The sequence below is a fragment of the Cibotium barometz genome, chromosome 24 (genome assembly GCF_041138505.1).
Source record: "Cibotium barometz isolate CiBa-2024 chromosome 24, ASM4113850v1, whole genome shotgun sequence".
NCBI classification, from domain to species: Eukaryota; Viridiplantae; Streptophyta; class Polypodiopsida; order Cyatheales; family Cibotiaceae; genus Cibotium; species Cibotium barometz.
Genome location: NC_141069.1, coordinates 1,697,044 through 1,712,264, shown reverse-complemented (window position 1 = coordinate 1,712,264; position 15,221 = coordinate 1,697,044). Strand labels below are relative to the sequence as shown.

Genomic DNA, 15,221 nt, shown 5'->3' with positions numbered 1-15,221 from the left:
GTAGCTATAGATTGCGGCATGAAGGAAGGGAAAGAAAAACACACACACAAACACACAAGGCAGCGCACACACACACACACACACACACACAAAAGCCTAAAGAGAAGGCGGAAGCAACGGAAGCGACTAAGAAGAGGAGAGAAGGCAAAGCAAATTAAAAGACATGAACCGACGATGAGAAGGAAAGAAGACACAACTATACACATAAGCGACGGCCTAAACTCAGTTGAAAAAGAGAAGGCAGCGAGCACAGGCGAACAGCAAGAAGACACACACACACACACACGAGCGTCTAGAAAGAAAAGGGCGGCAAGCACAGAAAGAATACCACGCAGAGCTTAGGACAGCCTATAGCAATGGTAGAGAGCCATAACCTTGGAGTAGAGAACCACCAAGAATAGAGAAGAGTTGCCAACATGGTAGAGGCTAGTTTGCAGTAGAGCTTGCCCAAATGAAGTGAGAGGCCTCCAATTTATAGATTTAGGGCTCTCATGAGCTAGAATGGCAAGTAAAAGCTATAATAACAAGTGTAGAGCTGAGGTGACAAGTGTGAGGCCACTTGTCCACTATCTTGCCACATGTCCCAATTTAAGAGATGGTTCCCACGCATGAACTTCATCTCTAAAAATATCTCAACTCATAGACATTCTATCAAAGGTGCTTCAACAAGCCCCCATTTGCCTAGCTTGCAGACCTAATGATGCGAACGGAATTTCTATTGGGGGTTGTCCAAAAATAGTAACCCTAGTAGATTTTAGGAGTGTGACCCTTTGTATTCCCCCTTATTAAAGATGTATATGCGCACCATGTAGAACCATGTTTGAAAGTCAGATCTCTTCCAAATCCTCGGGAGCTTGCCATATATGCTTTCCACTTGACACTTGAGCTCCAATGCCCATTTCTTCATCCAAGAAACCATCTCGAGCGCCTAGACCAAGCTTCAAGTGCTAGATCTTTTGTATTGGATAATCCCCCATTCTCAAAGCTTGTACTTTCCAAATATTTAGACGTCTTGGAGTCCACTACACCTCTTTCAGACACCTTTCATACTAGGAAATGTCCAAGCGGCTGGTGACACCATTTGTTGGGTCATAATAACCACTTGCTTTGCTGTCATGCAGGAGAATGCAGCCATCAATGCTTCTACGTCCATGATGCAAAAAGTTAAAAACCATAGATCACCCAAGCGGACTCTTCCCAAACCCTAATATTCCTTTGCTATAACCCTAGTCAAGCAGGCCACACACACAAATGCTGGATGAGAAAAATTTGCAGGTATTGCAGGCTCTTATACTGACTGTAGAGCACCAAGTGTTGTGATTGCATTAATAGAGATAGAAGTGCAACGGAAGACAAGAAAACACGAATTACACACTAGAAAACCCAACGGTAACCTGCAACGAATGAAATATTTTTTTCAAGGTACAACGATGATCAATTCCCTGTTGAACTCAGCCCAAGTTGCTTGCCGATTTCCAGATCCTGAAGCTTGTTGTGCTGGCTGCCAGAATGCTCCTTCGCACTCCAATTTCTTGTGCTCTTTGCTCACTGGAACGCAGAGATCCAACCATTATGGCTAGGCGCAAAGGGTCTTATTTACACTATTTTATAGGCCCCCATGTGCGCTGGCCGTCCATCTCCTAGAGTTAGCCTGTTGGCTGCAGATACCCAAGCAGCATGTCTGCCTGATCGGCTGGTCGATTGACTGACACAGCTGGTCCATGATGTGGATGTAAAGAGTGGGGAAAGAGGGGTTGTTACTATTTTTGCATTTGTTAAAGTCATCGTGTGTTGCATTCAAACTGATATTAAGCCTACTATTGCACATTCTGGGGCTTTGCCTCAAACTCTCATAGCCTCTCTATCCCTTTCTAGATTAGGGCTCAAAACTTGGGCTGATTCCTCTGCTAAATCCTACCCCTAACTAGTAGCTGTAGCGTGACCATGCATCTAATTGTTGGAAGTTGGAACTGATGCATGTGACAATGTGGAATAAGGCCGTATTCATCATGATTACAAACTCTTATCAATGCCACTGATGGAGCTGATGTATGTGACAATGTGCAAGAAGACCATATTCATCATGTGGTATTACAAACTCAACTTGATGAAACTTGTAAAAGACAGCCAAGAATCAGCAAAGATGCTTGTTTAACATACTCTCGACCGAAGTCGAGATCACAAAAAAGATCAAAGCTTGTCCCACAACATACTGGCACACAAATCTATGTGGTGCATACAGACCAGCAGAACAAACATAAGTGGATTATGGTTTGAATTTGATTGTGACAGCCTCATGTACCTGAGGGAAGACATTTCAAACTTTATGTAGTCCATCTGAACACGGACTGCACCTTTGTCTTCTCCCATTCGTGGTATAATCGTAAGCTGTGCAAAAAAAACGAGACAGTGAAGAGGACAATACTAGCATCCCTCCCAAGATTGCTTAATTATTTCAAACAAACACTCCAACTTCAGATAAATATATAAACCAGAAAGAGCTGCTTTTTTTAAGAAGACAGTATATACGAGCTGAATATTGTTGAAATCAGGAAAATTAGCAGCTGCAACAGCCATGGAAGCCTCATTTAATGCCATCTTATGCCACAACTCTTCACTACGAGGCCGAGGGTCGGGATGTCCACCCTCCTCAAGTTGGGCAGCATCTAGTAAGTCATCCGTGGTTATCTGTGAAAAGGCTAGATTAGCTGCCAGCGTACAGTAAACAGTCCAGGTAACCATGCTTATTTCCAATGCCTTTTGATCTGCATTAAAATTTCAGGAAAGAGCTATACAAGAAGCACACCTCAGTTCGCCCATCACGGAGCACGTTTAATGCAGCAACATCAAGTAGATTAGCAAGTTGAGCCCCAACCATGCCATCTGTCACATCAGCAACTGCATTGAAGTCTACATCATCTGCCATAGGTTTGTTTTTTGCATGAACCTGCAAAAAGCAACAGGAATTCAACCACACCATCTTTGATCAACAGAGTGGAAGACTCTCATGCTTGAGACAAAGAAACTTACACCCAATATCTCCGCGCGGCCTCTAGCACCAGGCTTTGGAATATAGATTTTGCGATCAAATCTACCAGGTCTAACAAGAGCTGAATCAAGGATGTCCACCCTGTTTGTAGCTGCAATGGTGATCACGTCACCCTTCCCTTCAAACCCATCAAGGCATGTGAGAAGCTGCACACAATAAACCATTGGAGTAGATAACATCAGTCCTTGTAACTCATTGAAAGAGCATAATAACAAGGCATGCATGTTGCGGCTGACCTGATTTAGTGTTGCATCCCGCTCCTGACCGCCCGATCCACCAATCAAGCCGCGTTGTCGACCAACAGCATCTAGCTCGTCTATAAACACTACTGCAGGTGCCTGACCAGAATTGCCAAAAAATAATAATAATAATAAGTTCGAGTCAAGCAGCCTTGATTTGAGTATAATATTTGCATAATGAATGCATTAATCAAAAGTCTTGAGGAGGTTAACCTACATTTTCTCTAGCTTCTTGATAAAGAGCCCGCACTCGTGACGCACCCACTCCAACATAAATCTCAACGAATTGAGATGCCGAAATTGAAAAAAAATTCACCCCAGCTTCTCCAGCAACTGCCTTTGCCAGCAAGGTCTTCCCAGTCCCAGGCTCTCCACAAAGAAGAATACCAGCTAGCATTCCGATGCATTTTAAAACAGATAATCTTAGCCATAATGTTCAAAACAAAAAACCAGACACAATTCAATGAAACTCAGGCCTTCCATTCAAAAATGGATGAATACTACAACACCTACAGCTCATCCAATACCCTTCTCATCTATTGATAAACAAAAGCACCCCACCCACCCCCTCCCCACCCCATTCCCTTTCTTCTCTCATACTCAGTCATGCATTGTCCACACTGGTGAAGGGGCTCATAACTTACATGGAATCTTGCTCCCCCTTCTCAGGTATTTCTCCTTGTAAGTGAAGAAATCCACAATCTCCTCCAGCTCCTTCCTTATATCCCCCAAGCCAGCCACATCTTCGAACTTCACATCAGCACCAAGGTCAAGGTATCTCGGAGGCCGCTTTCCTCTCGCGCGTCGCACTCGTGCACCCGAGCGCATAAAACGCAAACCCATCTGAACTTGAGGGTTCTTTTCCGCTTCCTCCTTCCTTTTCTTCTCTTCATCACTTGCTCCATCTGTTTTCCAAGCTTCTGTGGTGGTGGCGGCCTCTGCAGTGTCCAATTCATCCTCCCAATCCTCCATCTTCTTGCGTTCTTCCTCCTCGGCTTTCTCGATCTTCAAGCGGTCTTCATAATCCTTGCGCCTTTTCTTCACTCCAAGAACAACTGTCTGATAAAATAGCCAGAAAAAGAATAATCCCAACACAAACCGAAAACCCTCACTGCGAGAAGCCGAGTACCAGAAGTTATCCCACGTACGGGCAGCTAGCTGCTGTTGCACCAGTTTTTCTGACTTGGCCTGCTTGGCCTCCGCCAGCTTCTTCTTCTTCTCCTCCCACTCTTTCTGCTGCAAAGCCCTGGTTTTCTCATCTTTCTCAGCTTGAATTTGTTGCAGCCTCTGATTCTTTAGCTGTGCATCTCGAGTTGTCCGCGCCCTCTCTAAGTCCTTACGGGCTTTTTCCAGCTGTTCAATTCGTGCATTGGCGGCAGACTTCTGCACCCTTGGAGCGGGTCCCTGTTTTCTCTTCTGCTGTTTCGGCTGTTCCTTCTTCGTAGTTTTGGTGTCCGCCTGGCTCCAGAAAGGTAAATTCATCCCATCCCATGGAGCCTCCGGCACGGGCGGCGGAGGCGTGAACGCATTCATGACAGACGACTCTAGCTTCATCTCCTTCCAAGAGCTCCAGAACCGCTGATCTCTGTCTAATGAAGGAAGCATGGCCCTCACCACTCTATCATCATTTAATACAACAAAAACAACCTGTGGCCTGTTTTTCAGAGCAGGAAGCGGATGTTTTATGATGTGCTTCACTTTCCCCTCTTGATGCAAATCAAGGACATCGGTGTAGGCGATCTTCTCCTTCACCAGAGGGAGACCCTGAGTCCATTGGAACCTCTCTTCCAATGGCATCGGCATGATTTTTGTTGTAGTTTTGCTTCGCTTCTTGCTGGTTTCAGAATCCTTCAATTTCTCACTTTCTTTTCTTGGAGCTCTCTCATGCTCTTTCCCCTTCCTTGGACCTGTGGTAGGTAAGGTGAATATCAGAGCTGCAATGGTGGCAGCAACCCCTGCAACTTTGAACACTGTGGTGGTGTTGAGAACCTGCACATGCTTCTTCCCTTCTTCTTCCTGCAGAGCACTCCGGATACACAACGCGAGCTGAGCAGGTTTGCGAGGGATCCTTACACTGACGTTGGTCCCTAACCCTAACCCTAATCCCTGTGACAGGCTTCTAGAGGAAAAAAGGGGCGGCCTTGCTGGGGATATCCTACAATCCATGGCATCAAGTGGTGGCAATGGCAATGGTCCCTACCCCGACCCAAACCCTAACCCTAATCTCTGTGAGAGGATTATGGAAAAAGCTGTTGTCAGGAGGCCATGGTATCAAATGCCAACTGCAAGGCCCATGACCAAATAAGTGCAGCAACCGACGCACATTCTGTGCTATGAGATTTTTTCAATTAACCGACCAAACTAAGATGCGAAGGAAATCTGGCACTGTCCGGCATAGAGATAACAGGGAAGGCCCATGTCGCTGTCTCTTCCAGGGTCGAGACCTTACCTAAAACCCTCGGCGTCGCCGACGAAGCCCTTCTGTGCATACTGCACTGCACTTTATCCATTCTCTTCGTTTCGCCTCTGAACACGTGGGAGAGTGTCTTTGGTGATGTGGAGTTAGAGAATTGCTTTTTATTTAAAGATTTTTTTTTAAAAAAAAGAAAAATGGGTTAATGATTTAATAAAATAAAAGAAAGAATTTATGACTTAATAAAAGAAAGAGAGAGCGAGAATGCATGTTTGCTAGTGAAGGTGTTAGATGACTAGAATTAAGAATGCAATAGTATTAGAATGCTTAAGCAACTATGCATGTGGACTCGTGTGTACGTTTAAAATGTACACACAGATATACACAAATTTGACAACATGTTAATGTGCTTATTGAGTAATGAGTTAGTTAGTCTAGTCAATAAAATATGTTTGAAAATCACATAAGTCTTTGTTAATCAATATATATTCGTATGCTAATAATAGGTAGATGATTCATTATGAATAGTACTATGTAGAAATAAGACAACTTTATGAAATGACTTAAGACTACAATAAGAGAAACTGATTCCAATTACTTGTCAACACGAGAACAAGAATGGCATAAGAAGTGTACCTATTATAATTTTGTGACTATTTATCAAGAATAAGGCGGATGCTCCAACTATTGAATATAGAAGACACCTCGCAACGTTAGTCCTTTACTATTTATCAAGAATAAGGCGGATGCTCCAACTGTTGAAGTGAGTTTTCTATTTTTGTTTTTTTAAGGGCCATACACAAGGTATGGCAGCTCTAAAACAAAGAAGCACTTTCAGTGTTGAAAGTGCAAAGAGTGAGTCATTTTTACAACACTGCATAAGATGAAGCATTGAACTTACGTTGTCATAAGATAATACTACATGATGGAGAGAGAGAGAGAGAGAGAGAGAGAGAGAGAGAGAGAGAGAGAGCGCACACACGCACGTTAATGCCAAACATCATCCAACCATCATAAGCTATTTGCTTTCTTTCCTCCCTACACCAGAGCTCTAACTTTACGTAAGCTCCCACTCTTGATCGTTCTCTTCTTTTAATAAATAAGGCATCATGGGGCATAGTCAGCGGGGCAATAGGTGAGGTGCTAGAGGTCGTATATCGATGTAGAAAAAAAGAAAGGAGCATGCTATTGTTTTTATTAGAGTGATGCTTCACACTGCACATTTTTCCTTAATGCACGTTGATGTGTTTCCTTAAATGCTTTTTTCCACATGCTTTTTACAAACTACATTTTTTTGCTCCTACATGGGAGCTATGTTTTTTACTTATCTCTATTTTTTCATGTTGTTCACTACTACCAAAGAGAGTAGCATCGCTCCTGCTACTCCTTAACAGGGGTCGGGACCAACACACCTAGCCTGAAGTCCCATAGTGATCAAGCTCTCACATCCAAGAATAAGGGCAATAAATTTCAGTGGAAGAATAATTTTTAACAAAAGTTTTGAGGCTAAGGGTGATTCCAAAAGGCCAAAGAAGATGACTTTCAAGTATTGCAAGAAGCCAACCATGCAATTGAAAATTGCTTCAAACTTTAAAATAAGAAAAGGAATAAAAAGGAATCCAACAAGAGTTAAAGCAATTACGGTGACAATCAAAATTTAAAGAAAGAGGACTCTGCAATTGTTGTTGTTGTCCATAAAGACTTCTCACTAATGGTTGTTTGCAGTTGTAATCCTAAATAGGATGCATGTCTCAGTGTAGATATCTCTGGTTTCTTGACAATGGTGCTTCTAAACACATAACTTCTCAAAGAACTTTTCTCAAATATATGGGATTGCATAAGGTAGTCTCATTGTTACGTATGCCAACAATGCTTCTTACCCCATCAAAGGTATTGGTGAGATTGTTCTCACTACTATTAGTGGTAAGAATCTTTGTCTTCAAAATGTACTTTTTATTCCAGGGTTCAAAAGAATATATTTTTTATGCCCACTCTAGTAAGGAGGAGTCTTAATGTTGAATTTGCAAATGATAAATGTATTATCCGTGAGATAGAGAACATGAAAAATAGATTGTATTACTAGATCTTTAACCACTTGATGGTTTATACAAATTGGACATGTATGACAAATGTGATGTTGCTTGTCTGGCATAGACACTTCTAATGCAATGAAAGATGCCTAGTTGTGGCATGCTAGGTTTGGCCACACTTCTATTTGGTGGTTTAATGCTTTTGCATAAACATGGGATGTTAAAGGATCTTCCTCGACTTGATCCACCACCAAGATATGTTTGTATCATTGGTAAACTTTCTCGCCAACCTTTCCTAAAGAATGCAACGATAGAGCTAATCACAAATTGTAGCTCAACAATGATGAGGACTACTTCTTTGGGAGAGGAAACTTATACTTTGTTACGTTTATTGGGACTACAGCAAGTATGGTTGGTCTTCCCTATAAAGGAAAAATTAGAGGTATTTTCTCATTGAGGACACTTTGTTACTATGGTTGAAAATGATGACTACAATAAGTACGCTAGGTCCTACCCTGTGAAGGAAAAGTTAGAGGTATTTTCTCATTTTCAGCACTTTGTTGCTATGGTAAAACTCCTTATGCACCACATCAAAATGATGTTGCTTAAGAGGAGAGACTACAAAATCATGTACTTGTTATTAACACAAAAATTGATCATTTTGAGTCTTGCACACTTCACTCTCACCACCTTGCCATCTCTCTCTCTCTCTCTCTCTCTCTCTAGCCATCAGTAGCCACACCATCATCAGAGCTAGCTCTCTTAGTCCCATGCAATACAAAAAGCTTAGGAGCAGCAAAACGAGCTCATTCTAAAGCCTATGCCCTTCTCTTTTTTTAATTTTTCAAGCTTAACAACTAGCTTGTCAATCTTCTCATTTGCGGCTTGAAGAAGTTGTTGAGTGGTTGAGCTTCGGGGGCTCCTCTTTTGATAAACTCATCCCGACACTTGAGTTCATGTTGTTTCTAGAGGATGTTCCTCTTGGATGTCTCCATGCCGATAAGCTCAACCCATTGGTGAGTGTTAAATTTTGAAGTGCTTGGGGGGAGCAAGAAGGTCATTGGGAGAGACCAATCAATGGAATTGTTGGGAGTTTCATAAAGGTGGGCATGGGATGGTTGAGATGGTATGAGAGCAACCAAATGTTGTAGATGTTGGTATGATGTGGGAATGGTGAGGAATTTGTAGAGGGCAAGACAAGTTTGCTCATGTTTTTTACTTGCTTTCTTAGTGGGCATCTTCGATTTGGACTCCATGCACCTCTCCTTGTGGTGTGGCTCTTGTGTGTAAATAATTCATGTGTCGAAAATATATTGCTTCAAGATCCAATAAGATCTTCCACCTAAATGAATTACGAAATGGGGATTGTGGCTTTTTGAGATAGTTGTGGTTGCTCTTGGGAAAGAGGCTCATGGATGGTTGAAGGATCCTCCATGTTTGCCATGGGTGAGAAAAGATTGAGGGGTTTTGGGATGTTTCCAACTTTTGTCTCTTTGACAGAAGATGGGACTTGGGATTGTCAAAGAGATATTTCTCTATAAGATGGGATAACTCTAGGCAAGGCTTACGCGTGGAAGTTCTTTATCAATGGCATAATAAAGGAATTTTGTGAGTATGTTGACATAGTTGACATAGTGTACCTTTTGTCTCTTCAAGGTAAGATGAGGCTTGGGATTGTCAAAGAGATATTGCTTCATAAGATGGGATAAATCTAGGTGAGGCTTAGGGGGTGGAAGTTCTTTGCTGATGGCATGATAAAGGAATTTTGTGAGCATGTTGACATAGTGGACATTGTGTTCTTACATGAGGCTTGTGTTCTTACATGAGGCTTGTATTACATGAGGCTAGTAAAGGTTATGACCCAATTTGTCCGTTTTGGTATTGGCTAGAATGGTGAGTGATGCCATGTTGTGTCAGTCCCTGGCCTTCTGAATGAATGAAAAAAGTGAGCACTCTAGCTGAGGGGAATTGAATGGTGAGTGATTCCATGTTGTGTCAATCCCTATCCTTTTGAATGAGTGAGGAAAGTGAGTACACTAGCCATGGGCACTGAATCGGGGACTATGATACCTTAAAAGTTGGCCCCATTGGAGTTGAGGCTTTCCACTGTGGAATTTTGTTGAGATAGCTTGGAGGTGTAGGGTTCTTTGAACGAGATCCTCGATGAGAGTGATCATGTGGCATGACCTAGCCAACATCTCTATCTCCCGTGAACTATTGGTATTGTGATAGGACTTAATGAAGTACAAGGTGAGAGAGGGAGATACGGGCCCCACAAAGATTGACTTTGGAAGGCATTCAGGCCAACCTTGTCAAGGAAAGGTCTTACTTCAAGGAGTTGGAAAATGCAGTAACATTCGTGTGTGATGGATAGGGGACCTTGAAGGGTGGTCTTGAATGGGCATGAATAAGGGTTCCTTGGACTTTATAGAGCATGTTGGGGTTGAGGGAACATGAATCGTCCCCAATGGTGACTGCCATTTCAGCAAATGGGTCAGGGAGATCCAAAGGTTCCCAACTACAGAGTGGTGATGAGGTGGAAGTTACACCATCAACCAATGGTGCCTAATATCCCTTGTGCAAGGATTTAGTCCTTAGTTTTAGTATGTGCATAGTCATTTTATGTGAAGTGGAATGTGGGGAAGAGGTTTGGATGTAGCAATAACAAGACTCAATGAATAGGAGGGGGCTTTGTGAGAATAAAGGTCATAAAGCGATGAGTTGGGAATAGATTGATGCAGGTTGCATGTGAGCTTAGAATGGACTCTGTGTGCACTATGCATGCCTAAAATGTGTGGTTTGAGTAGATTGGAATTGGTGATGTGTGTAGGCTTCAATGTAGGTTTTAGACTTTCTGATTAGATGCTTTTTGCATTTTTGAGGTATGCCGTTGGATTATCCAAGATATGCCTTCACAATGCCTTTGGACTATCTGAGTGCGTCTATAAATGATCCTAGCTATATACCAGCTCTACCCTCTGAGGGACCACTCTACCCATGGACTATCTGAGTGTGCCTATAAATGATCCCAGCTATGTTGAAATTTGAGCATAATGATGAGCTATGGTGGATCAAACACTAGAATCAACATCATTAACAAAGTGATTAGCAAATAATTAAGGCATAATTAGTGGGTAATTAGCAAATAGATTAATGTAGGCATGGATACTCAAAAACCAGCAAATTCTCATTAGGGCTATGTCTCAATTTATAGAGTTTACATCAAGCATCAAATCCCATTGATTTCTCCATGATTCACTCCCAGAATATCTCCACCTCTTGCTTGATTCTCTCCACCTCTTCTCTTTTCCCTGAATATCTCCCAGAATAACTCCACACTTCCTAAATTCTCTCATGCTACCCTTTATTCTCTCCCAGTAGATTCTTCTCACCTTTTCACAGGTTCTTTCACATTTACTCAATCTCTTTTACAGCCTCTAACCAAGGGCTTGTTCTCGCACACACCCTATTCACTTGTATATTTCAACACCTCCCCTCAAGTGAATAATCCTAGCACACCTGGACCCTATACCAAGTTTCCCTCTTACTTGATAGCCCGTGACCAGTGCCTCAAGTCCCTAAACTCCATAGTCCTTGACACTCTCTCTCTATGTGTCCAAGGCTACTATAAGTGCCCGCGACCTTGACTAAAGTGCTCACACATACATCTACCACGTGGCCTACATCATCGGTGGCTCAGAGGTGGTTTTACTTTATTAGGGCAGGTTACATTGGGTTGTGGGGTCTCTCTCTCTCTCTCTCTCTCTCTCTCTCTCTCTCTTTCTCAGAAAAGATGATCCGACTCCACTTCCTTTGGAGTCTCCATGAAGTTTGCCGATGTCGTTCCTTCTCCACTGGGTTTGCTGTAGCAGTCTCTCGCCATGTGTCCTGGCTTTCCACATTTGTGGCAAGTGAAGGTCCTTCCTCCTTCTCTTCCTCTTCCTCGTCCTCATCCTCGAGAGAATCCTCCTCGGGTGAAGAATGCTTTTTCCTCTCCTGCTGTTGAGTCGAGCCCTTTCTTCTCTTTGCCTCTGCTCTCTTGCTCTAGTAGAGCTGCTTCTATCTCGTGTAGCTTCAATTCAGGTACATTCTTTAGTGTTGCTACAATGTTTTCATAATCACCTTTGTCCACACTCTTCAGAAGCACTGCTAGTGCCTCATCATCTTCGACCTTTTTGCCAATGGTGGTTGCCAGCTGTTGCTTAATGCTTTTATATTTGTTCAAGTGTGTGATTAAAGGTTCACTTTCCTTCATGTCCAATTTGTAGAATTGCATTAACAGATTTATCTTTGATTTTTTTGCTTGTGTACCAAATAATTTATTGAGTTCATCCCATGCATCTTTTGCCCATTGTATCCCTGTGATGTGATGAATGATTTCATCATTTAAACTGAGTGCAATAAGTCCCAATGCTTTTTCATTCCTGCTCTTCCACTCATTTTTCCCTCTCTCTGGACATTCATCTCTCCCTTCAAATACATGGTTTTTGTTTGCCATGTATAAAATTGTTCCCATTAAATTTGGCTATTTCCTGTGCTGAACTCATGGTGATGTGAAGGGGGTCTTACCTCTTGATCCAATTTCAAGATTCAAGGGCAGTGTCTACCCTTTTACAACTCAATCTGGTGTTTAATAGATGATTATAAAATCACCAGAAATTACACTAAATCAAGGGTAACCAATTTGTACGGGATGGTTGGAGTATCAAACCAACTCCGATTTGCAATCTGAAGCTATAGGGATCTGTATCAGATACCTAATGGTTAATTTGAACCCTCAATTGCACCAAAATACAGTGATTAGCATTGATTAATCACTGATTAGCAAATTAATGCTCTGTTTTGTGTGCAAAAAACAGAGTATGCGGGGAGTCCAGATCTGGTGCCTTACACTTCAAATGAGCTCAAATGCTTTCAAAGGCATCAATAGCAATGAGTCTAGTAGAGAATTAAGCCAAGAAACACAAGATTTGACCAAATATTGAAAGCTTAATCTCTGTTTTACCAAAGTCACCTGCTGCAGATTTGATGAAGAGCTTGGATCTCACTCTAGACTTGATGAAATTGAATTCTGTCTTCACCAGCTTGTAGAGCATACTTGAATACACCTTGGGCTAGGAGGAATTAGAATGATTTGAACTGAGCAAGAAGAAACCACCAATCTCCTTCAGAAAAATGGCGCTTGCTAAAATCGTAAATTCGGCTACATCCGTCGGCGGTTTGCTGCGTGGAGTTGATGGGCTTGAAGAGCCTTGAGATGGCTAGCTATGGTTAGAAGCACTAGGGCTAATTTTGACTGTGCAAGGAGAATGGACTCCTCCACTGGTTGGGGGTACAGAAATGAGTTGAAAACTAACTAAAAATTAGATTATTTTCTAATTATCTACTAATCTTGATTAATTAAATAATGAGCTCATAAACCTGATGGATTCTAGGCATGGCTCTGATACCATGTTGAAATTTGAGCATAATGATGAGCTATGGTGGATCAAACACTAGAATCAATATCATTAATAAAGTGATTAGCAAATAATTAAGATATAATTACAAATAGATTAATGTAGGCATGGATACTCAAATAATTAAGACGTAATTAGCAAATAATTAAGACGTGGGTAATTAGCAAATAGATTAATGTAGGCATGGATACTCAAAAACCAGCAAATTCTCATTAGGGCTATGCCTCAATTTATAGAGTTTACATCAAGCATCAAATCCCATTGATTTCTCCATGATTCACTCCCAGAATATCTCCACCTCTTGCTTGATTCTCTCCACCTCTTCTCTTTTCCGTGAATATCTCCCAGAAGAACTCCACACTTCCTAAATTCTCTCATGCTACCCTTTATTCTCTCCCAGTAGATTCTTCTCACCTTTTCACAGGTTCTTTCATATTTACTCAATCTCTTTTACAGCCTCTAACCAAGGGCTTGTTCCCGCACACACCCTATTCACTTGTATATTTCAACAAGCTATATACCAGCTCTACCCTCCGTGGGAACTCTACCCATGGAGTGGGGACCTAAAATAGGCTAAAAAAGGAGGGTTGATAAAATTGTACCTCACTTATTAGTTTATCAAGAAGAGGGATAACAACAAGTACATTTCTTCTTAGTGTTCTTGTTTTTGATGAAGAGGATTTTTTACGAGTACATTGCATCTTAGTTTCTTATCACTTATCACTTAACAGCAAGTACATTGCTTCTTAGTTTGGCTGTAGTGTGCTTGTTGATGAAGAGGATTTGGTGCAGCCTTTTTATTCCCTTTTTCATAGAGTTGGAGTCATCACATGGAGAGTACACACATGGGCACATGTGATTCCCATTTGTCATTGAGTTGCGGTCATCACATGGAGTTTACACATTGAGTTGTAGTCATCACGTGGACAATACACACATGGGCACACCTTCAACCCTCATAGCCCATGGAGTTGGAGTCATCACATGGAGAATACACATAGACACACCGTCAACCCTCATAGCCCATGGAGTTGAATTCATCACATGGAGTATACACACACGCACACCTTTAGCCCTCACAGCCCCCATGCATGACACCTTCATTACTTAGAAGGGTTTTCCACTTCACAAGCACACCTTGCATACATAGGCACTTATCATATCTAGCACTTACACCAAACCTCATCTTCACAGCTATCTAGGTACATCTGGATGGGGGGGCTTGGTGGGTGAAGTATGACCCATTGTTGCTTAGATCCTCTTTGAATAGGAACCTTTAATGATCTCAAATCTTTCCCAGTCACTATTGAACATTTGCCTCTTCTTTCCTAGTCTCTTGGACCATTTGCCTCTTCTTTGACTACCTTCTCACCATCATAACAAGTACTTCACCACCCAGCAAAGAGAAACAAGAAACAATTAAGCAAGCCAATCTCTAGTGTCACTATAAGATACCTTGCCACACTAAACAATTCAAGGACTACCATGGTCATTATCAATTAAATGCAAGTGGCCTTAACCCAATCTCTAGTGTCACTATAAGATACCTTGCCACACTAAACAATTCAAGGACTACCATGGTCATTATCAATTAAATGCAAGTGGCCTTAACTCATTATCAATTAAATGCAAGTGGCCTTAACTCATTATCAATTAAATGCAAGTGGCCTTATCTCATTATCAATTAAATGCAAGTGGCCTTATCAATTAAATGCAAGTGGCCTTAACTCATTATCAATTAAATGCAAGTGGCCTTATCAATTAATTAAATGCAAGTGGCCTTATCAATTAATTAAATGCAAGTGGCCTTAACTCATTTATCAATTAAATGCAAGTGGCCTTAACTCATTATCAATTAAATGCAAGTGGCCTTATCAATTAAATGCAAGTGGCCTTAACTCATGAACTGCAGCCCCTCCTTCCTTGTATGGGCCCAAATCATGGAGGTAAGAGGCCTCACATTAAGCATTTTTTCCCCACATTACGTCATCACCATACAACCTTAGCATGCTTCCTAATTTAATAGCCAAC

The 15,221-nt window shown here is 41.8% G+C and overlaps 1 protein-coding gene across 1 annotated transcript in view; it reads right to left on the bottom strand.

The window, feature by feature from the left end:
• The window catches only part of EMB2083 (AAA-type ATPase family protein), a 56,974-nt gene extending 50,588 nt beyond the window's left edge, over nucleotides 1–6,386 (bottom strand). The window contains exons 1-8 of the mRNA XM_086818012.1: nucleotides 6,338–6,386; nucleotides 3,933–5,834; nucleotides 3,506–3,678; nucleotides 3,286–3,387; nucleotides 3,031–3,195; nucleotides 2,807–2,947; nucleotides 2,530–2,688; nucleotides 2,303–2,388 (exon numbers count right to left, since the gene is read on the bottom strand). Coding sequence (XP_086674138.1) covers nucleotides 2,303–2,388; nucleotides 2,530–2,688; nucleotides 2,807–2,947; nucleotides 3,031–3,195; nucleotides 3,286–3,387; nucleotides 3,506–3,678; nucleotides 3,933–5,454 — 2,348 coding nt within the window. The 5' untranslated portion in view covers nucleotides 5,455–5,834; nucleotides 6,338–6,386. The remainder of the gene's footprint in view (nucleotides 1–2,302; nucleotides 2,389–2,529; nucleotides 2,689–2,806; nucleotides 2,948–3,030; nucleotides 3,196–3,285; nucleotides 3,388–3,505; nucleotides 3,679–3,932; nucleotides 5,835–6,337) is intronic.
• Between the last annotated feature and the right edge of the window lie 8,835 nt (nucleotides 6,387–15,221).